Source organism: Alnus glutinosa, chromosome 10, assembly GCF_958979055.1.
Source record: "Alnus glutinosa chromosome 10, dhAlnGlut1.1, whole genome shotgun sequence".
NCBI lineage: Eukaryota > Viridiplantae > Streptophyta > Magnoliopsida > Fagales > Betulaceae > Alnus > Alnus glutinosa.
In genome coordinates this window covers 28,919,547-28,942,501 of record NC_084895.1, presented here as the reverse complement: position 1 = coordinate 28,942,501, position 22,955 = coordinate 28,919,547, and the positions used below count along the sequence as shown (strand labels likewise).

Sequence of the window (22,955 nt, the reverse complement as noted above, 5' to 3'; positions counted from 1 at the left end):
TGCAGAGAACCGTCACCCTCAACATCTGGATCCCTGGACACGCCAGCCAATCTGCAGACAAAAACCTCAAGACCTGAGCTGATCATCTGCACGATGGACCAACCCCGAGGGACCACCCGCTTGCTCCTCCAGGACGGAGCAATCTCTCCCCTGACGAACCGCCCCCATCTCCATTCCCCGCATCTTCGTCTTCTCCACGTCGCACCTGACCGGCAAAGGCCAATCCCCATCAATCTTTACCGCAACCCTAGTTCCTGAAACGGATGCTGCAGAACTCACCACCTCCGCAAACGACGGACGTCCTGTTCCATTCCCCAGCTTAACGCCCGACGAAACACCACCAGAGGAAGGAAGACCGCCAGAAGACGACAACCCAACCGTGGTTCCCAGAAAATCCAGAATTTAGCTCAGCTCCCCGGACACACGGCTCCACCCTCTCCCGTCCCGACCTTCAGGAAAGAGAATACGCCCTCTCCGACCTCCGTCGAACACAGCTACCTCCAAGAACCACCCAGATTTGTTTTCACCTCTCCGAGCGATTGTCACCTTAGACCCCTCCCTAAAAGATTTGACAAATTCCTCAATCCTAGGATTACCCAATACTTCTTCCACCCTCGACAGCAACCAGGCAAAGCAGCTCAACCCGAACACAACAGAACCTGAAAAACCTTTCCTCTTTTCCTCCACCCGAAGCTCGGCAGATCCTGCTTCCACCGAGAATCGGAAGGACTTCGCCTCCACAAAAAACCGGCTCTCCATCAAGCCGAGACTGACACCCCTACAGGGAATACATTCCTTCCAACAGAATGAGAAAAAATAAACCCACCACCCGAGAACCACCAACCACACAACAATAATCACAAGTATACAAATTAAAACACAGTTGAATACTGTGACCAGAAAGCTAAAATACACCCTAGACCTCTAGTGAAGGGAACATTACACCAAATTGAGGTGAAGATACTTCAAGGGCAAAGAATAAATCTCACAAAAAATAAGGCTCGCAAACAACAGATGTGATATGGATTAGCCCCATAAAAAATTCTGAAACCAAATATTAAAGCAAACAAAGAAAAAAAAAAAAAAGACCATCATAGGGCAGGCCCCACAAAAATAGCATAATCAAGAGACGTTTACCATCTGAATCTACGCTATTATTAAAATAACTAGAAAAATCATATATCCTCGAAAGATCTAATGGAAAATGAATTGTTCTAATTATCAAGTAAATCAGATTTCCTAGTTTAATAAATGAACCACATCAGATCTCTTAGATGATGGTTGCTCCCATGTCAATATCAATACAGTGAGATTCTACTAATTTCCAAATATCATTATACATGCCGATTGCAGACAGCAATACAAAATAAGAGCCCCAAACGGCTTAAAACAGCATAATCAAGAGAAATTTACCATCTGAATCTACGCTATTATTAAAATGCTTGAAAGATCTAATGGAAAATGAATTGTTCTAATTATCAAGCGAATCAGATTTCCTAGTTTAATAAATGAACCACATCAGATCTCTTAGATGATGGTTGCTACCATGTCAATATCAATACAATGAGATTCTACTAATTTCCAGATATCATTATACATGCCGATTGCAGACAACAATACAAAATAAGAGCCCCAAACGGCTTTGAACAATCTTATACGAGCAGAAACCAAATCACTCAAGGATCCCAAGATCATTGACATTAGAGCTGTTTACATAAAGAGAAAGGGGGCAACTTACACTATGGCCCTGAAGTCATTTGAAAAAAAAAAAAAAGACAGTGAGCATAATGTTTCAGAAAAATGCCATACCAGTGATACCACCGGCTTTCATGTCAAAAAATTCTAACTTTTTCCTTGCGGTACGAAGTCTTAGAGGTTGTTTGCTCATCCGTGAAGGGGGCAACAACAGCATACTCTTTTGGTTGATGCCTTGACGAGCCCGAGATGCTAAGTCCCCACTATTGAGTTTTGCAAAAGAGGCCCCTGATTTCCTAGAATTGACTTCTATTTTACGCTTGTTAGCTGGATTTGCACGTGAACCTCCCAGCTTTGACTTCTCATTGGAAAGCCTTGTCAATGTTGCAATGACAGGCTTTTGATGGACTGGAAAAATTAAGCAAAAACAAACAGCAAATTGAATAAATAATAGCATGTAGGTAAAAACCCAATCTGAAACTAACACCAGCATGTTAAATGAAGCCAGAAAACAAAGATATACCAAACAAATATCAGGAGGCATGAAAAGACTTCAAAACAACATGCAAGATGCTTGTCGAACTTCCATTATTTTTTAGTACTTTTTTCTTTTTGGCTTGATATGACAAAACTACTGATTTCCAGATATCATTATACATGCCGATTGCAGACAGCAATACAAAATAAGAGCCCCAAACGGCTTAAAACAATCTTATATGATCAGAAACTAAATCACCCAAAGAGCCCCAAGTTGATCATTGACATTAGAGCTGTTTACATATAGAGAAAGGGGGCAACTTACACTATGGCCAGGCAGTCATCATTTAATAAAAAAAGAAAAGACACACTGAGCATAATGTTTCACTGTCGTGCACCAATGACAGTGCTGTCACTTTCAGTCAAATTACTTACTAGAATATTTCAAGCACACAATAAGTAGAATGCAATTTAAAACTCAAGGATAAACCCATGTTAAGTAATCTAGAGAAGAAATCAAAATCTTGGTTGGCTGTAAAACATATCATGAAATATTGATTCAACAAAAGAAGATAGAAATGACAAATACCCTCGCAAGATACAACCGAACTCAGGTACAAATACCACTTGATTCTACATTAATTAATTAGAATAGGAGCAGTTATGGTTAACTAGAAAAACTCCAAATGTATATCTATAACTTCGCGTGGAACATCAGTAAAACATGACAAAGAATAGGAGCGTGTTTAACAAATTAAAATGAAAAATAACACAAGCCAAATGTATAACTGAAATGAAACAACAAAGAATTCATCCAGCAACCACCAGGCATCCAATAGTACATCAAAGATATTACCAAAAGCACATACCAGGTTCTGCAGAGAATGCAATATGATCCCTTAAGATCACAAGTTCAGGCGGCAATTCATCAGAACCCAAAAGTTTAAGGCACTCCAATGCTGCTGTTAAAAGCCCTTGACTTCTTAAAATTTCAGCATATTTCTCAACCAGCTTACACAAAGATGCACTGAATCGTTTTTGCCCAGTTGCCAAGGCAAGCACAATGGTCTTTTCCATCAAATCCTAATAAAATAATTGAAAAAGGCATAAGCTGGCCAGACTATGCATTTCTAAATACACCTCTCAAAGTAAAAAACTAACCTGAACAAGATCAACATAGGATTTCCCATCATGCTCAGTTTGAAGACTACTCGACCAAATTTCCAGAGTTTTATCAATATTTCCAGCACAGATATAACAAAGAGTAGCAGCCAAAGTGTTACCCGCAGCCATGAGTTTAGAAGCAAGTATGCCACAGAGTGTGGTCCATTCCTCCCTCTGTGCAAACTGTTCATTGAAGATGATTAAAAAAAAAAAAACCATAAATCAACCGTAGTAGTTGCAACAACTTCAGGATCAACAAATATTAGCTCCGCATGAAACTGTTTCATATAATAACTACTACAGTGTCAGTCATCAGTCCAGAGTAAAGAAACAAATGTGTTAAGTTTGGCTTGTCTGACTTTTGGGCCATAGCACAGAAGCCAGTATAAGGTCAAAAGGTCATATCATCCACAATAAATCTAGAACCAGAACTCATTATTTCATGGTTTCACAATCATGACTGTTGGTTTTTCATAATAATATCATCCGAAATTTAACGATAATTTAGTCAAAAGATGCTGAAAGAAAGACTCCCGCAATTCTTGCAACTAAATACAGCCACAGGGTAGTGAGGTCGATCATGCAGGGATATTTATACCATCTGCTAAAAAAAAGGAGTGCATAAAATGCACATAACAACTCCAATATAAATTATAAACAACCTAGCAATATCACAAAACAACACTTTTTTCATCAGGAGTTATGAAACTTACACTACAGAGAAGAGCAAGTGTTTCTTTCCAGGATTTCAGGGGTCTGGTATTTACAATGCTCAAGAGATCATTGTTCACCATAGCAGAAACAACCTGACAATGAAAACAACCGATGTTATGAGAGCCCATCACAATACATTAGAAAGAATAAATTCAAAAGATAGAATAGCATATTTATCTCTCATCTGTTTACATAGATTCATATGTTCATTAAAGTTCAAGTTGAAGCTCTTCAAGAAGAATATTTGAACTACCTTTAGGTAAGGTGAACGGCTAATCCTAAAGTATTGATCACGTGTGCTCTCCCACAAGGATGCACCACCAAAGTGAGCAATAACTAAAGCATCGGCCATTTTATTTGCAGATATGCACTGTGCAACTGCCCCCTTGTAATCTCCAACAATTAAAGCATGTTGGACACCATCATCAAATGCTGGGTCAGCACTCTGGTCAATTTCATCCGGTTCTTGCGGCAATGGTTCTGAACCATGCACAGCATCCCCAATAGCAAACTTATCATGAGAGGTTGACAAAGGTGTATCAGCCTTGGGGCTAGGAAGATTGTTAAAGAAATCTTCCCCATTATCTGTAGGGAAAATGGTGGCTTCTTTATCACTTATCAAAAAAAAGAAAATGGTGGCTTCTTTATCACCCCCATATCCAACTGTCTCAGCTACTGTATCCTCAAGTCCAAGTGCATTTACTTCCTGAGAAAGAGCACCTTCAACACTATCTTTTTCTTTAGTAGGTATACTGAAACCTAGGTGGGCAAGCAGTTTTGTCCTTGTTGTCCCATCATCCTCAAACATAACCTTCAAGAAGCTCCATGTTTCAGAGTCATCCTCAGATCTGTTAAAAGAAGTCAAAAGGAATAAAGAGATGCAAAAGTGATTGCACAATTTCTTATTGCAGAAGAACAAAATTGATGAAAATAATGGCCAGCAAAGATAACATACTCAGAGATTTTTTATCACAAAGTACCCTCAACAAAGACCTTTCCCCATTTTGTATCGCAGCTTCAAATTCAGATGATCGACTAAACAAACTGTCTTCAGTAACTAAGTTATGCACATAAACCTGGACAAAGAGGGAAAAATGAACAAAGAAAACCATCTTAAAAGAACAAAGAGACTGACCAATAAAGATACCTCCGAACCACCAGCAGGGACACCTGCAGCAGAGGGCCGAGGGCGAAACAACATAAGCTTGCCACCAAAGCCAAAAGACACCCCAACAGGACGTTTATACCATTTTGGAGCCCTCAGAGGAGCTGCATAGAAGAGACAGATATAAAAATAAAAATAAAAAAAGCTACTAGTATACTGAATTTCACAGGCAATAGAAATACGTTACTGAAAAATAACAAAGGGCTTTTATTTCTTTGAGGGGAGGGGGGTTAGTGGCAGTATAAGTGTTTGTTTGCATATGTCAATTCTAAATTACTTTTTCGAGGTATAATTTAATTTCTTCCCTATACTCCTGGTTTTCTTGTTCTTTTTTCTCCTCCGTCTTAGACGCTCCTCTTGTATACTCCATGTGTACTTGACTGCGTTTTGTGCTTTTCAATGATATTTCTCTTAGTTATAAAAAATAAAAATAAAAATTAAAAAAAAATCACTTTTATTCTTCCAATACTTGGTATTCCTTAGGTACTTGCAGAGCACTCTTACACCTCTATGAAGTTATGTCTTTTTGTTTTTGTCCTATCAATCTAAAAATATAGTCTTATGAACATCAACTTGTGCGAAGTTTCATTTTTATGGCTTTAATTTCTAAGTTTAAGTAATCCTTAGTAATCCTTTTCTTGGTGGTCAACGGCGGGTGCAAACATGGTTTTTTCTAGAAGATGGTCAGTGGAATCCAAGGAGTTTGAACTTGTAATCGTTGGAGGTGAAACGGGGGTCCGACTTCGTGAGAGTTGCAGAGGAAGATTGAGGTCTATTCTCATGGATAGAGATGAGATAGCGTGGTTGGTTCGTATTTTTGAGGAGTTGGTGGAAGTAGAAGATTCTCGAGTTTTTTGGAATCAAGCCCTTGCAGGATTTCCTAGGATCATTGCCCAGCGTTGCTTTAACAGGCACGGTGGATTCTTGACGATTGAAGAATACAACGGCGGAAGGAGAAGGGATGCGGTCCTAGTTCCAGAAGGAAGGCATGGAAAAGGTTGGGACCTTTTTGGTTCTGCGTTACGATCGGTTGTTGAGCAGTTTAGTGTTAGAGGAAGTGGGGTGGCAGCATTTCCAGAGTCTCAGGCAGTGAGGGGAAGCAGGAGGAGTTATGCAGAGGTTTTATCGAAGAGTTTGCCACCGCTGGAGGAAAATCTCGGTGAGTGCTCAGGCCCGGTTGCTAGGGTGCCTGAATGGGTGAAAGATTTGTCGAAGGGAGTTTCCACGGACAAGTTTGTCCGAGTACCGGTATCGAGCAGGAGCTTGTCCGGTGAAAGAATTCAGTTTCCGGCGACTGGAAATTTGGCTCCGGTGAAGTTGTCCAATGTTCCGGAGAAGGCTCTCACTTCAAGCTGTGGTCCAACGGTCTCTAACCAGCAGGGTGTGATGGGAGAGGTGGCTTCTGACTCACGCCACAGACACCTCCATTTTGGTGAAAGCCTCGAGCTCCTCAACTTGAGGGATACGTTGCTGAAGCTACATGTAGACATAGGTGTCTGCCTTGAGAAATTGGACTTAGTTGAGGATGGGCTTGTGGGCAGGAAGTGTTGCTTCTCGCATTGAAAAGTTACTTATTTTTCTTTGGACATAGCTACTTATTTTTTGTCTTTGTTCCCTATCCCAGGGAGTGTTGCTTCTCGCATTGAAAAGTTACAACGGGATTTTCTTTGGGGTGGGATGGGTGAGGAGTTAAAACTTCACTTGGTCAGTTGGTCGGAGGTTTGCACCCCAATCTCAGAAGGGGGGTTGGGTATTCGGAATTTGTTAAAGTTCAACCGTGCTTTGCTAGGCAAATGGTTGTCGCGATATGGAAGTGAAAGAGATGCTTGGTGGAGAGTTGCGGTGGATTCCAAGTTTGGTAGTTTGTGGGGTGGGTGGTGCTCCCGCGAGCCTGTAGGTCCCTATGGGGTGGGACTGTGGAAGAATATCCGGAAAGGGTGGGAGATCTTCTCCAGTTTTACTAGATTTGAGGTGGGGGATGGGACCAAGACAAAATTTTGGCATAATCTATGGTGTGGGGATACGGTATTGAAGGAAGCTTTTCCTATTCTTTTTGGTATTGCTCGGGAGAAGAATGCTTCCGTTGCGGATAATATGGAGATTTTGGGCGGCTCTATTCAATGGAATGTGAGCTTCGTTAGAGAGGCGCAAGATTGGGAAGTGGATGTCTTTGCCTCCTTCTTTCAGGTGCTACAATCAGCCACGGTGAGTCGAGATATTGCAGATAGGCTCTGTTGGGTCCCTTCCAAAAAAGGTGTGTTCAAGGTCAAGTCCTTCTGTTCCTTGGTTGGCTCTGTTAGTAGACGCTTCCCCTGGAAGAGTGTGTGGCGGACTCAGGCTCCTCCAAGGGCGACGTTTTTGCGTGGACGGCAGCCCTAGGCAAGATTCTAACAGTCGATAATCTCAGGAAACGGAAGATCATCATTGTGAATAGATGCTACTTGTGCAAGAAAGATGGAGAATCTGTGGACCACCTTCTTCTTTACTGTGATGTGGCTTCCACTTTGTGGAATCTTGTTTTCTCTTGGGTTATGCCTAGTAGAGTTATCGACCTTTTTGCCTGTTGGTGGAAGGCTGGAAGGCCAAGGAGTGCTGCGGTTTGGAAAATGGTGCCCATTTGTATTTTTTGGTGTGTTTGGAAGGAGAGAAACCTTAGATGTTTCGAAGACAAAGAGAACTCCTTGGAGGATATTGTTGCCTCGTTTTTTCGCTTGTTGTATCTTTGGACAGTGGCCTTTTTGTCACCCTTGTCGCTTAGTTTTTCTAATTTTCTTGTTCGTTTTTCTTTGCCTGCTTAGGCGTTTCCTTGTGTATACTTCCAATGTACTTAGGGGCGCCTTGCGCTTTCAATAAAACTTTATTTACTTATCAAAAAAAAAAAACTTTTGTTGCAATTACCCAATGCAATTCAAAACTTGATTCCACAAACCGATTGGCAAAACAAAAATAAAAGCAGAAAATTAAAAATAAAATACAAAGTATTTTTTTGGATTGGTAAATAGCTCTCTCCATGGGACTTAAACCACATAGCACAATCAACCAACCCAATCTTATGGAGTCAAAAAGTGTGCCATTTAGTCTGGATAAGATTTTGACGTGTGGTATGGAGATCAGAATCTAAAGGTAGCTTTTCTGGAGTTATTTAGCATTATTCACTTTAAGGATGCTTCTGTGGCAGATCATTTACAGTTTTCTAATGACTCTTCAATGGAACAGAACACTGCATGACCAGGACGTAGATTTCTTTATTTTGCTCTTCAACCTTTTGTATTCAATCATACTAAGACAGGGTGGTAAAGACAAGTTTTGTTGGGCCCCTTCCAAGAGAGGGATATTTGAAGTTAGATCATTCTATAATACCTTACTTCCTCATGATAGTACTCATTTCCTTGGAGGAGTATTTGGCGGAATAAAGCTTTGATACAAGTGGATTTCTTTGCTTGGACAGCCGCTTTAGAGAAGATTCTAACTATGGACAATTTAAGGAAGTTGTATATCATAGTGGTAGACTGGTGTTGCATGTGTAAGAAGAGCGAGAAAACCGTTGATCATCTATTTCTCCATTGCGAGACAACTAGTGCCTTATGGAACTCTACTTTTAGTCTCTTGGTTTGTTGGAGAGGAAAATCTGGTATACATCATAGTTAGGTAGTGTGGAAGATGATTCCATCTTTCTTAATATGGTGTATTTGGAGAAACGCAATGATCAAAGTTTTAAAGATTATGAAAGGATAGTGACAGAATTAAAGGCCCTTTTTTTCAAAACCCTTTACCATTGGATGACTGCCTATAGTTGTCTTCATATTTCTAGTGTTCATGATTTTCTTTATCTTTGAACTTTTTCTTGATAGGTGTCTCTCTTGTATACGTCTAGTGTAATTGAGTTGCACTCCTTTGCTTTTAATGAAATTCAGCTACTCATCAAAGAAGAAAAAAACACAAACACAGCCACACCCCCAACAAATATTAGTCCTTCAATCCTTTGCTATCCATGTCAAGCCATTCATGTCTATCATATCCAATGGACTAATCTGCAAATCAAAATTAACCTCTATGTCCTAAACTATTAAGACTCCATTGCCTTCCACCTTTACCAACATAAACCATTCACAATAGGAAATAGAATAGACCATTTCAGCCTCCATTATCCAGTGCTCCAAACAACCAACTCCTCTTAGACGTTTCTTACTGTATGTCTATGTATAAAAACTACTTTATCTATATCCTTCAAAATACACCAAAAATGGCTTCAGGATCCCAAATCTGTCATATTCTTTTCTTGTCAACTTAAACCTACCATTACGAGAGGCAATCAATAATTGAGTTCAAGACAAAAAAAATAAAAAAATCAAAGACAAAATCCACATCCTCTAATCTGACTTTTTTCATAAACAACTGATCTAACATATAGAGGGAAAAATTCCACTTCTTATCCTCCACATTTGTTAAAAAGAAACAAGCTGACAGGACCAAGACAGTTAGTGCATGTAATATATAGATAACGGTACACTTATCAACCACTGCAGACAATTTGATGATATAATTCACAACACCAAATAAGTAAGAAATAGAATACCTGCACCAAACTCATTCTCTCCAACACTGTAGCGACTGCAACCCTGTAAAAGAATATGTAAAATACATTATAAAAGATGGCAACAAAAGAAAATTCCAAGCTAGACCATTTCGCAAATATGTCAACCAGTAGTACCAGAGTAGGAAAACCAAAATGAGAAAATGCATGAAAATAAAAAAGATATAAGCACAGAACCATTTTTTGTCATCTTCTCGTAATGTCAAGATCAGAATTTCAAAGAAACTTTGTTCAACATGCCCAAACAAGCTTGGAGAAATTCCCTTGATCTTAACTCATTTAGCACCACCTTCACATTCATACCACTGCAGCCATTTCTCAGTCTATTCTGGCTCATGTTGTCACTATCAATCTTAAAATCCCCATATGCCACAAAATTTGTACTCCGTGTTGCTCTACTCATCCAACTAGCGTCCCTTTTGTCCCAGTCATCTAATTTAGCATTAATTGCACAGATTAAAAATGGCATATAGCAAGGATAAAAAAATATTCATCACTTTCTCCACTCAATTGTTTCCATTTTAATTGTTGCCAATTTACCATTACTTGTTATGAGGCTCAAATAAAGCAAAACAGCCTGCACAACCGTGAAAATAAAATAGGTAGATACCTCAATGTTGTAAAAGCCAACTTTTCCATCAAATGAAGATGCTGATATGACCCCAGGTATCTTCGGATACCAGTGTACATCAAAATTCCAGTTGTTGCCAGCAGGCAATTCGCAGACAATCTAAGTCAAAATCAAAACAAAGAAGCATCAACATAGGACCAAGTACTCTACACTGAATCCATAACCCAGAAGAAAAGTCATAAAAGGAAAAAGTTCATTAAAAATATTGCAGAGCTACAGTAAGTTCATACCTCCCCAGAAACAGTGTCCCAGCAAATGGTTCGACTATCTTTGGCACAAGTAATCAAATAGGAACTGTCAATGGGACACCACGCCATCGCAATTACACCTGGTGTAATACATGCAAGCAAAAAGATGCAAAAAATGAACAGCAAGCACAACAAAACTAAAGCGATTATGATTATGATACATCAGGAAGTTAGAAAGTAAACAAACTGCATAACAAGAACAACTATTGTAGCATTAAAAGTAAAACTACTGTTCCACTCAGTAGCAACCAGAAAATCATATAAGAGTACAAATCTTTACACATATAAGTAATTACAAAACAAAAGAAAAGCCTCTACAATCTAGTAATATGGTATCCATTACATGCATAATCAAGTAACATAAAGATTTAAACTTTGAACATTATTAAATCTTGTGTCATTTAAAGCTGAATTAGCATGTAATTATCATAATGATCAAATTACGCTAATCATAATGATCACACTTCGGTTCAAGTAACACCTAAAGTAATTCTTTCACAATATTACACCGCTTAAATAACTCTTTCAAATATTACACCTTAATAAATTCTCAAAATATCAATACTGTCAAATCCACCGTCAGATATATGACCTCTCACACTCACTAAGTATCAAGAAAATCGAGGATTAAGAACTACCTCATCTAAAAATTGTTCAGAGTTATGGTCTTTATATATTTTAAGAATCTACTAAGCCAGCGACAAAAGATTGACATAAATTTTAACATGCATGATATGCATATGGAAGATATGGCATCCAACGGGAGACTTGGTCCCATTTAGGGGCTCTCTTATATACTTCCCGTGTATAAAGGTTATACCCCCCTACGCTTTTATTTATTGATTTACAATTACTTATCAAAAAAAAAAAAAAACGGGAGACTTGAAAAATGATTAATATAATAGAAAGTCATCTATGTATATATATCAATGATCTGCTACACAACATGCCTAAAAGAAAAGGCAAAATAATTCCCAACAACTCAAAATAAATAAAAAGCAAATAGTTCATATGACAACAATATTAACCAACTGATACGCCTCATCGAGCAGCTTCTATAAATAGGAGTCTAATCAAATTGGATTATTTTAAACAATATCGTTTTGACAAGTCATGCGTGACTAATGGCAGCCCAAGACTGCACTCATCTAAGAGGAAACTGGTAAGACAGTGAGTCAGTGACACATTCAAAATGGTATACCATGTTACCAAGCATGATTACCTTTAGTATGCCCAGTGAACTCTTTAACTGGTGACATTGTATTCCACATATCCCATAGCTGCTTGCACAAACATCACTATAAATTAATGAACAGAACATTTTCATTTTCTAATAACATAACCTCACAGACACATTTTAACCCCTAGTGAAGCAACATCAGTCGCATAGTCAATACCCTCACAGAAGGTGAACTATCTTCATCCAATGCAACCACAAGCTGAGTCGCAACATCAGGATTCCACTGCAAAACAGAGCACCGCCTTCTAACTGAATCTGAAAAGCTGTAAGTTGACAGAGGCCAAGTGAGGTTTTTTTTTTTTTGATAAGTAAGAAAAATTTATTTAAAAAAACATAAGGCGCATATAAGTACACAGGTAGTATACATAGAAACAACCCAGCTAACCTAAAAAAACCCTAATAAAACCCACCTAGCCCACATAGGAGGAACCCAATAAAACCCACAAGAAACTCAAAATAAAGTAGAACCCCATCAAAACCCACAATAAACCCAAAATACAGAAGCACCCATCAAACGCCCAAAAAGTAGTAGATACCCCCAATCAATCACCCAAACCTGCCCGAAGCACCCCAACCCAAGAAACCTGCCACCAAAACCCGAAGAGCCCTCCCAAAAAAACCCACAAACCCAAAACCCACGAGAAGGACCCAAAATACATAGATAAGCCCAAATACAAAGTAAACCCAAAATACAAGGAAAACCCGAGCTACAGGAAGAAGAAGAAAAAAAAAAAAAAAAAGAGCAGCAGAGCGTGGCGCCACGCCCGCCGGTGCGTGATACAAGGAAATCATACCAGGCTGCAGCACAATGAAAACATTAAAACGCAAAACCACCCAAAGACTTCGCATTAGTAGCAAAAGGATTACCTAATTACTGGTTTTTGCCTCTTTAGGTCCCAAACCACTGGAAAAATAATAATAATAATAATTATATATATAGAATACAACAAAAGTAAATAGAAAACAAATGATGTAAAAACTCTATTTTCCTTCCTCACCAGTTGTCCCATTGTATGAAGTAGACGCCAATATATGTTCAACCTTGCTATTCCAAGATAAGAACGAAATCTCTCCCTGAGAAGAAGAACTGCTACCCTGCATAAAGATCTCACGAAATGATTACATGTCCGGGAAAATATATAACTCTATGGCTAAAATATAATATGCAAGACAAAAGAGACACAATGGCTAAAATATAATATGCAAGACAAAAGAGACAAGAAGAGAGAGAGGGGAGGATAGTTGGGTTGAATTTGAGTTTTTCATCACTCAAATATGTCCAGAGCAAGGTCCCAAAATAGATAACCAGGGCTAAGTAAGTCCCTGTACTTATAAATAGATTTAGGGTAAAGTAATCCTTTCAATTTTTGTACCCAAGCTCCCAAGATTAACTTTATTGACAATGCCGCAACCCCACCCTATGCAAGTGCCCGTATTTCCATACACATTTAAGTCTTTGTTCTTCAATACTCTCTAGCTTTGGATAGCTGCAAGTACCCGTATTATCAGAATTTCTGAGTATAGCAAAACAGGGGCCGAGCTATATTCTTCCTGCGGGTGCCATGATAAGGCTTCAGATCTATGAGTGACAAGTAACGACACCTACCCTGGGGGGTGTAAAATGAGAAGGTTCAGCAGGATTTGCCATGTCCCATATGCAAATTTCACCATCGTCAGCCCCAGATCCAAGCAGGTTTGGTGCAATGGCATTAAATTCAAGACCGCGAACCTGAAATTGAAAAGAAGAAGTTCAACAAAGCATGACTTGCAATCATCAAAACTGTCCGAGTGATGAAAGAACGTCAACAAAGAGATGGCTAACATAATGGAGAAGTGGAAAACTTACCGGCCCTCTATGCCTTGAGAGATGGCTAACAAGAGCGTTTCCATTTGCTTCAGGACTGAAAAAAAGAAAGGGTAATAACCAAAATAAGGAAGTCATGAATAGAAAGAAGCCAAAAACTATCCAAAACAGCATAATTTTGTTATAGTTTATTCACACAATATATCATATGGATTAGCATATACAAAACAAAAGCCCCTGACAAAGAAAAGTGCAAAATAAGACAAAACAATAAACGAATAATATCTACTACTCAGAATTATATCAAGCTAGGGTTAAACAAACAAATTATTTTAATTAATAGCGACAACTAGTTAACAAAACTGTGCGCAATCAATTGAATCTTACAAATTTCAATGAAACAATGCAAGCGAATCACAAATCTCTGCTTCACAATCAAACACAAACTCCCCCAACCAATTCAATTCAATTCAAACTTCCACCAAATCAAATCAAAGAGTACCAAATCAATTACCGGATCAGAGTGAGGGGGTTCCAGATATTGATGGTCCCGTCCACAAGTCCTCCAGCGACAAGGCCGAGCGAGAAATGCTCGGAGGCGGATCCTGCCGCGGCCCTCCCCCATGAAAGGCGGTTGAAGCGCTCGGAGCTCGGCGCCTCGCCGGCGAGCGGCAGTTCCCAATCGTAGGACTGAAAATGAAGCTCGAATATCTCGAGGTTTGCTGACGAGCTGAAAGCCCCCGCCATCGTCCCGGCCGCCACGTACGGCGCATCCGGTGCAAGCGCCACCATCGCCGATCTCCTCACTCCCTTTAAACACGTCATCTTTGAACCGAATGAAACTGGAACGTATTACGGTTTTATAGTTTACTTATCCACTTAGGCTAACTAAGTGAATTCGGTCTATTTACACATATATGTACATATATGAATAGAAGGCTTGTTAGGTTAATCTCATTACCTGTTTAATAAACCCTTTCCCCTTCCCCCTCCCTCTCCCCCTTCCCTGACGTGCAGCTTTTTGGCAGAGGGCTGAAAACATTCAGCCATGATAAGACAAGCTTTTTTCATGGCAAGACAAGTTTTTTTTTTCCGTTTTACCCCTTATACAATCACAAATTTTTTTCCTGCCAGGGGTAGAATGGGTAAAACAAAACAGGCTTTATTTTTACCCATTCTACCCCTATATACGATTATTTAAGCTGTTAAATTTTTTTCCGTGTCAGGGGTAAAATAGAAAAAAACACGCTGTCCCATCTTAGAAAATAACTGACTTTTCTCAACTTTCTTGCCAAAAGCTGACTTGTCTGTACGTGTCAGGAAATAGGGAGGGGAAGGGGAGAGAAAAAAGGGTTACTAAACAGAGCCATATTACATTACTAATTGATTTTAGAATCTATTCACGTATTTCTATAATATTACTATTTTGAGTTTGTTGTCTTAGGGTTATTTGGACAATTTATCATTTTACGACATTATCGTTTTAATTATTATACTTTGTACTTAATCTTTATTAACTATTAACCATCAAAGTAATTTAAGCTATAAAACTTTAATCTTATAAAACATATTAATCTAATAACTCTTATTAAACTAACTTCTAATCACATATTGTAATTTACATTATTTAATTATACTTTCCCTATTTGTTTATTAGAGCTTAAGGTATATACATAAACCTCAAAGCTTAGTATTATACTTAGGATCAATTCATTTTTAGTTCATAACTTCTTATGAACTCTATTATGTCCATTTCGATATCCAAAATGTTATCAATGTTTGTTTGACTCACTCGGTATCAATTCTTATATTTCTTTTATATCTATCTACTCTCATATTAAACTTTACCCTTTATTTTTATTTTTATTTTTTTCCTTAACTATTTCCTTTAGACATCACCATTACATTTCTCTATTTCAACCGTATTGGCCATTTTTACATAATAAGGATCTAAACACTTTTAACTTCAAACCATTCAATCCTTTTCTAACTTCCTTTACTTCACCTCAAAGCACTAGCCATAAGCTACCATAACTAACCTCCAATTTAAATAATTCCATCAACCATAACTTTTACTAACATCTCCTAACAATTCCCACCCTTCACTTCCAAGATCACATATGCCCATAATTCGATTTTTACCAAGGCCTACCACATAGAAAGGGATCCTCAAAATCAACTCCAATCAAGGGTCTAGGCACCCACAAGCATCAAAGGCCTAAAACCAACTCCTATATCAATAAAACAACACTATAAGAGCCTAATCAAAGATCCAACATCATCCATTGGTTCCTATCAAAACCCTTAAAAATCATACAAATCAAAAATAATAACTCACCCATCAAATCCATAAATTCACCATAAACCTTAGATTTTCATCTAAATTGAAACCTCCTAAAAGAACAATAATACACGACAATCCATTCCAAAAATCACAATCAAACCCCAGGTTTCATCTCAAGCAAAACCCAATCAAAGCCCTAAGAACAAGATACGAATTTCATGTTATTTAGACAATGGGTATTCCGAAAATACAGTGAAATAGAGTTAGGGATTTTCTTTTACCAATTTTCGGTTAATATCAACCTTAAACCTACAAATCCAAGACAACCACAAACCATCCAACACATACCCACAAAATTCACCCTCCAATCCGCATCTACAGAAAATCAATGGAAATCTAGCAAATCGGAGACAAGGGAAGTGAGAATCTCACCAAAACAGGGCCAAAATCCCTTTCTCCTGCCACTGCCTCCATGGTACAACGGTGGTCCGACCACCACAGTTCAGAAACCGCACCACCATGGCCAACTTGACAACTTAGAAACCGTTTTTTCTCTCTAGAGCAAAGGAGTTCGAGTTTCATTTTTGAGGGAGAGGGAAGCACAATGCTCCACTTTCTCCCATGGTGTTTTCAGGTATTTGCATTAACAATTGGAATGGCGTTTTCTCTCTAAGGCACTTGTAATACTTTAAAGGATAAGGTGGTTTTTTCTCATCCTATTCTTGGATTGAGTGACATGTAGAAGTAGATTTCTGTCCATCACCTTCGGACGAATATCCCGTTCAATACCTTTCTGGCCTCCTCCCTTCACGGTAGCTCCGGTTTTCAAACTCTACAAAGCGCTCCTACCCCGGATTCAAGATCTATTGAAGTTTTTTGATGTAGAGTTTTTCAAATCCAAATCTGTCGACTTCAAGAGGTCTTTTCATCACACACATCATTCCACTGTGATACGGTTCCCCTACGTTCCGTTCTACCGCTGTGAACTTCCAGATCCAACAAATACGCGCTGGCACGTGCATTACACGCTCCGACGAGTGTTCAGCTCAGAGCCGCGCATGCTGGTCCTCCTCCGCCTCCCACCACTGATTTTTTCAGCCTCTCGTCAAGCTTTTGGCGTTTTTGTCGCTCATTTGTCTTGCTTCGGCAGAGCGTGGTCCTCACGTGCCGGCAGGCATCCGATGAGCCGCCAGCCAATGTTGTTGATTTTTTTTTTTGTGTTGTTTTTAGTTTTCTTATGCAGTCTGTTATGTTTTTTTTATATCAAAATTAGTTTGTAAAAGCTATTTTATAACTCAAAATGTGCGTCATTTCCTATATCAAGCAGGGGTTCATGTAATGTAGAGCTATCTTTTATTGTATGGGTTATCTTGTGACTCTTGTCGCAACTGTGGTCAGTAATAATCTGAATTTGACTTTGCCTGACTGTACCTTATGTGCCTTTGATTTAGTTTATTAATTAATTTTTGTAACTCTAAACATTAGACCATTTGGTCTCTTTTATATATATTGGAATAGAGCTTTGAATAAATCAATAAATATAGATATATATAGAGACAATCCAATATATATGTGAAACTTCCTCAAAAACACATTGATATATATAGAGAGAGAGAGAGAGACAATCCAATATCTCTCAACCGTCCTCAATTAGATGACCATATCTCTTTCAATTTATTCTATCTTTTTTCAACGCTTGCATTACTTTGATAGCATCACTTTCTAGAACAACTCGAAAAACCTCAATTCACGATTATAGAGTTTTTAAATATTTAGTTATTGTTTTTAAAGTAAATCGTTTAAGTTTTATTTGCTCATAGTTTATTAGTTTTAACTTTTAAGTGATGTTTATTTTTTCAATTAATTGCATCTCATATTTGATAATATTGAATTAAAAAAAAATGTGTGAAGTTGATGAATATATTGAATTAACAAAATGTGAAGCTTAATAATTTTATTACCAATATTACTCTAAATGTAAAGACCAAGAAAATAAATAGGGAGATAAATAATTAATTGTATTGACTGAATTTAGTTAGATTAAATGTGGGGTCAGATATTAATTATCAAAATATAGAATTTTAAAATAGTGGGGTCCTGTTGTGATTTTTGAGAGTTGTGGTATTAAAAAAATAAAGGGAATCTCCACTTGCCACGTGTCTGCAAACAATTGGCTTGGAGAAGATAACATTATCTTCTCCTCCACCACACACACACTGACACGTGTCACCCTTCTCTTCCCATCCTTCTCTTTCTTCTCTTTTCTCCCCTCATTTTTCACGCACGCCTCCCCTGCTTCTTTCCCTTTCTCCTATTTTCTTCTTTCTCTCCACTTTTCGGATACGCACGCCCCCCCTGCTTTCCTTCTCCTCTCTTCATCTTTCTTTCTCTCCCTCTCTTCTCTGTTTCCCTGACTCCCATCTCTCCCTTCCTTTCTTCTATCACGCACGCCTGAGACACGGAGAGCCCGTGAGAGAGAACCGGTAAGAGTGACCCAGCCGTGAGAGTTCTAGATTGTGATGGAGAGGTTGTAATGCAGAGAACCCGAGTGCGTGGAAGCGGATCCTTGGCCGTGGTGGTACGGTTTCTGAACTGTGGTGGTCGGACCACCGTTGTACCATGGAGGCAGTGGCTGGAGCAAGGGATTTTGGCCCTGTTTTGGTGAGATTCTCACTTCCCTTGTCTCCGATTTGCTAGATTTCCATTGATTTTCTGTAGATGCGGATTGGAGGGTGAATTTTGTGGGTATGTGTTGGATGGTTTGTGGTTGTCTTGGATTTGTAGGTTTAAGGTTGATATTAACCGAAAATTGGTAAAAGAAAATCCCTAACTCTATTTCACTGTATTTTCGGAATACCCATTGTGTAAATAACATGAAATTCGTATCTTGTTCTTAGGGCTTTGATTGAGTTTTGCTTGAGATGAAACCTGGGGTTTGATTGTGATTTTTGGAATGGATTGTCGTGTATCATTGTTCTTTTAGGAGGTTTCAATTTAGATGAAAATCTAAGGTTTATGGTGAATTTATGGATTTGATGGGTGAGTTATTATTTTTGATTTGTATTATTTTTAAGGGTTTTGATAGGAACCAATGGATGATGTTGGATCTTTGATTAGGCTCTTATAGTGTTGTTTTATTGATATAGGAGTTGGTTTTAGGCCTTTGATGCTTGTGGGTGCCTAGACCCTTGATTGGAGTTGATTTTGAGGATCCCTTTCTATGTGGTAGGCCTTGGTAAAAATCGAATTATGGGCATATGTGATCTTGGAAGTGAAGGGTGGGAATTGTTAGGAGATGTTAGTAAAAGTTATGGTTGATGGAATTATTTAAATTGGAGGTTAGTTATGGTAGCTTATGGCTAGTGCTTTGAGGTGAAGTAAAGGAAGTTAGAAAAGGATTGAATGGTTTGAAGTTAAAAGTGTTTAGATCCTTATTATGTAAAAATGGCCAATACGGTTGAAATAGAGAAATGTAATGGTGATGTCTAAAGGAAATAGTTAAGGAAAAAAATAAAAATAAAAATAAAGGGTAAAGTTTAATATGAGAGTAGATAGATATAAAAGAAATATAAGAATTGATACCGAGTGAGTCAAACCAACATTGATAACATTTTGGATATCGAAATGGACATAATAGAGTTCATAAGAAGTTATGAACTAAAAATGAATTGATCCTAAGTATAATACTAAGCTTTGAGGTTTATGTATATACCTTAAGCTCTAATAAACAAATAGGCAAAGTATAATTAAATAATGTAAATTACAATATGTGATTAGAAGTTAGTTTAATAAGAGTTATTAGATTAATATGTTTTATAAGATTAAAGTTTTATAGCTTAAATTACTTTGATGGTTAATAGTTAATAAAGATTAAGTACAAAGTATAATAATTAAAACGATAATGTCGTAAAATGATAAATTGTCCAAATAACCCTAAGACAACAAACTCAAAATAGTAATATTATAGAAATACGTGAATAGGTTCTAAAATCAATTAGTAATGTAATTATATGATTAATATGTTTATCTATGTATAATAAAATATCCAAGTGTGTAATGAGACTATATTTAACTTAACAAGCCTTCTATTCATATATGTACATATATGTGTAAATAGACCGAATTCACTTAGTTAGCCTAAGTGGATAAGCAAACTATAAAACCTAATAGATAATAATGATAATAAGGTGACTAAGTACCCACTTCACTAATCCGTGTGTACATGATATTTATGTGTATCAATTGATTAGGTTTAAGGTTGTATGTGTATATGTGTAAATGTATATATATACATGAATATGTATATGAGTTAAATATATATTGTTAACTTAATAGATAAGCAACAAGCTATAAAAAGGATTAGCAATAATAATGTGACACAACAATAATAAACAAACTAATAAAATAGTAAATGCATATTCTAATTAAATAACATGATATAATAAGAACATATAACCAATGATTAACCTAATGGTAGCCAAGGTACTTAGTTGGCTCTAGAAGTGAGTAAAGCGACGTGTGAGCACGCGGGTAGTTTATGTGTATTAGAGTATAGGTTCAATAGCATAGTTTAACGTCCTAAATGGTTGCAGGCACGTGCCGTGATTGGAGACTTCAACGTGTTCTCCAACCTAGAGTTCAAGTAACTAGAACACGGGGGAAATGTTTGAGTCAAGAGTCCGATGCAGTCAAGGTGAGTATTCTACTCACTGAGAAGTATTATTTTCTTAAATGATGAATTGCAAAATATATATTGTTTTACAAACCTGAACCAACTGTATGTTGATTATGAATTGTTTTGGATGATTCGAGTACTTTGGAGTATATTGAAATATTGATGATGTTTTGAACTATGAATATGATTGGTGAGTTTAGAGTGAGTATAAAGATTTAAGTTATGCAAATTGTTAAAGAAATGACATGTTGAATTGATTATGTTTTGTAAAGAAAGCATGTGTTAAAGTCATGATTCGTAAAATGAAATGTATATTGTGTATATTGTTTTAAAGCATGATGCATATGCATATGAACGCTAAACGTGCATTGAAGTGAGGTTCACAACTCACGGGAAACAATGCTTGGGGCAATTCCCATGATGCTTGGGGTAACCCATGATGCTTGGATTAATTTCCATGATGCTTGGGGTAACCCATGATGCTTGGATTAATTTCCATGATGTGCATTGCATAATCATTCATAGCATGGTTTTGATGAGTGTGATGTTTTTATATTATGAGTAGTTTTGCTAGACGTATTAGTATGCATAAGAGTTTTAATGGAAAAGAACTTATGTATATTTCTATCGGATGGTTGCATGATTTAAATGTCATTGATTTCTAACATAAGGGTTATGTAAACCTAAGCAAATAAATCTTAAAGTATTATCGTAGGTGAGGTCGTACGTAGTCGTTTCTACAACAGAACTTCTACGTATAATCTTAGCTGCCAAGTATGTTCAAATGTTTTTTATTAGCCGGTGAGTGCTATATTAGCTATGGGGTTTTCAATCAAAAGTTTATAAAATTGGTGGCTGTTATAGTGTACGCATGACTAGAAAAGAAAAGTTGGTTCTTTGCGAAAACTTAGTGAATAGTATACCTCTGAGGTCTTAGTATATTTATGTATGCTAAGATGGTGGGCTCATAATTCCACCTATACGGATGTGGCAAACCCCCACAACCGTATAGATGTTCCTTTGGCTGCAGGTACTCCGGTCATAGGGGAGAGTGTTGTAGATGTGCACTTGGGATAATATGACTGAAGCTCGCCGCGACGGTCGTAATGGTTGGACCACAGTTGTCCACTATTTTATAGGTTTTGTTTATGGCTAGTGACGCTTTAGTCACTTGTTATTGTATAAGTCATTCATGTTGTTTAAATATTATGTTGATAGGACTTAAACATATAGATGTTAAATGGCTCTGTATTGTAAATAATTTGTAATAGATGTATAAGCTATGCTTTTAGCTATTCAGGTTTATGTTTCCGCTGCATAGTTAGTTATATGTTATACTCTGATTTACCAGGTGTATTTATTATGGGATATATACCATATGTTGGCTTTGCGATGCATCGTCGTGCCACTGTGAGGACTCATTTATGTTTGTAATAATAATAATAAAAAAAAACGGGTCGTCACACTAAATGTTTAGGAAGTACTAATTTATAATGAGATAAATAAATTTAAAAACAAATTAAGGAATGCTTTAATAATTAATAAATTTCAGGATGACAACATTTAATTATTTAATTCAAAATAATAATTAAATTTTAAGAACTCAACAAACCAACATCATTTGAGCTGGGTAATTTTTTTGATTGTATTTTTTATTACTCTAAACATTTAGAGCATACTAGTTTTTTAATGAGATAAATAAATTTAAAAAGAAATTAGGAATTCTTTACTTGTTAATAAAATTTAAGATGACAAATTTTGATTTAAATGATGATTAGATTTTAAGAACTCAACAGACTAACATCATTTGATCAGGTTTTTTTCTTCTTCTTCTTTGAAATTGTACTTTGGCATGGAAAGGTCAATGGGGGTAGAATTGAGGGGTAAAATTGGTTGTTTGGGACGAGTGGAAGGAGCGGGAGTGTAGGGGATGTAGGGAGGGAGATTGTAGAGGAGCGTGGCTCAAGAAGGAGATCCTTTTGAATCAATCGTCAGAGAACCCAATCAAAGTGCGACATGTGTCATGCTGGTTTGATTTGTTCTTAAAATCCCTGTAATAACAATTCGGAGTTTTTTTTTTTTTTTTTTTTTTTTTTTTTTTTTTTCCATTTAAAGATTTTATTCTTTTAGGGTGTACTGAGATTCGTCGGATCATTACATTTTTTAAAATCTTTCGGATTAATCTTTCACATTTTTTAAGATATTTTATACACATTTCGGATTAATGATGGAGGATGACGATAACTTGTTCTAGATATGAAAAT

At 37.3% G+C, this 22,955-nt stretch overlaps 1 protein-coding gene and 1 long non-coding RNA gene across 2 annotated transcripts; one reads left to right on the top strand and one right to left on the bottom strand.

Annotated features, from left to right (window-relative positions):
• Positions 1 to 1,500: 1,500 nt before the first annotated feature.
• Positions 1,501 to 14,700, bottom strand: LOC133879641 (protein transport protein SEC31 homolog B-like). Its single transcript, XM_062318280.1, has 17 exons — positions 14,247 to 14,700; positions 13,775 to 13,829; positions 13,535 to 13,657; positions 12,927 to 13,023; positions 12,796 to 12,832; positions 12,086 to 12,191; positions 11,911 to 11,968; positions 10,671 to 10,768; positions 10,420 to 10,539; positions 9,792 to 9,834; positions 5,198 to 5,319; positions 5,002 to 5,126; positions 4,304 to 4,898; positions 4,050 to 4,142; positions 3,334 to 3,519; positions 3,042 to 3,255; positions 1,501 to 2,103 (listed from the first exon to the last, which is right to left on the bottom strand). The coding sequence occupies exons 1-17, from the start codon at positions 14,555 to 14,557 to the stop codon at positions 1,793 to 1,795; spliced, it is 2,694 nt and encodes an 897-aa protein (XP_062174264.1). The 5' UTR covers positions 14,558 to 14,700; the 3' UTR covers positions 1,501 to 1,792.
• Positions 14,701 to 18,297: 3,597 nt separating this feature from the next.
• LOC133880261 (uncharacterized) lies at positions 18,298 to 22,009 on the top strand. The gene is made up of 3 exons (XR_009902224.1): positions 18,298 to 18,677; positions 20,609 to 20,709; positions 21,704 to 22,009. It is a non-coding gene; the product is annotated as an uncharacterized LOC133880261 (long non-coding RNA).
• The last annotated feature ends 946 nt before the right edge of the window (positions 22,010 to 22,955 follow it).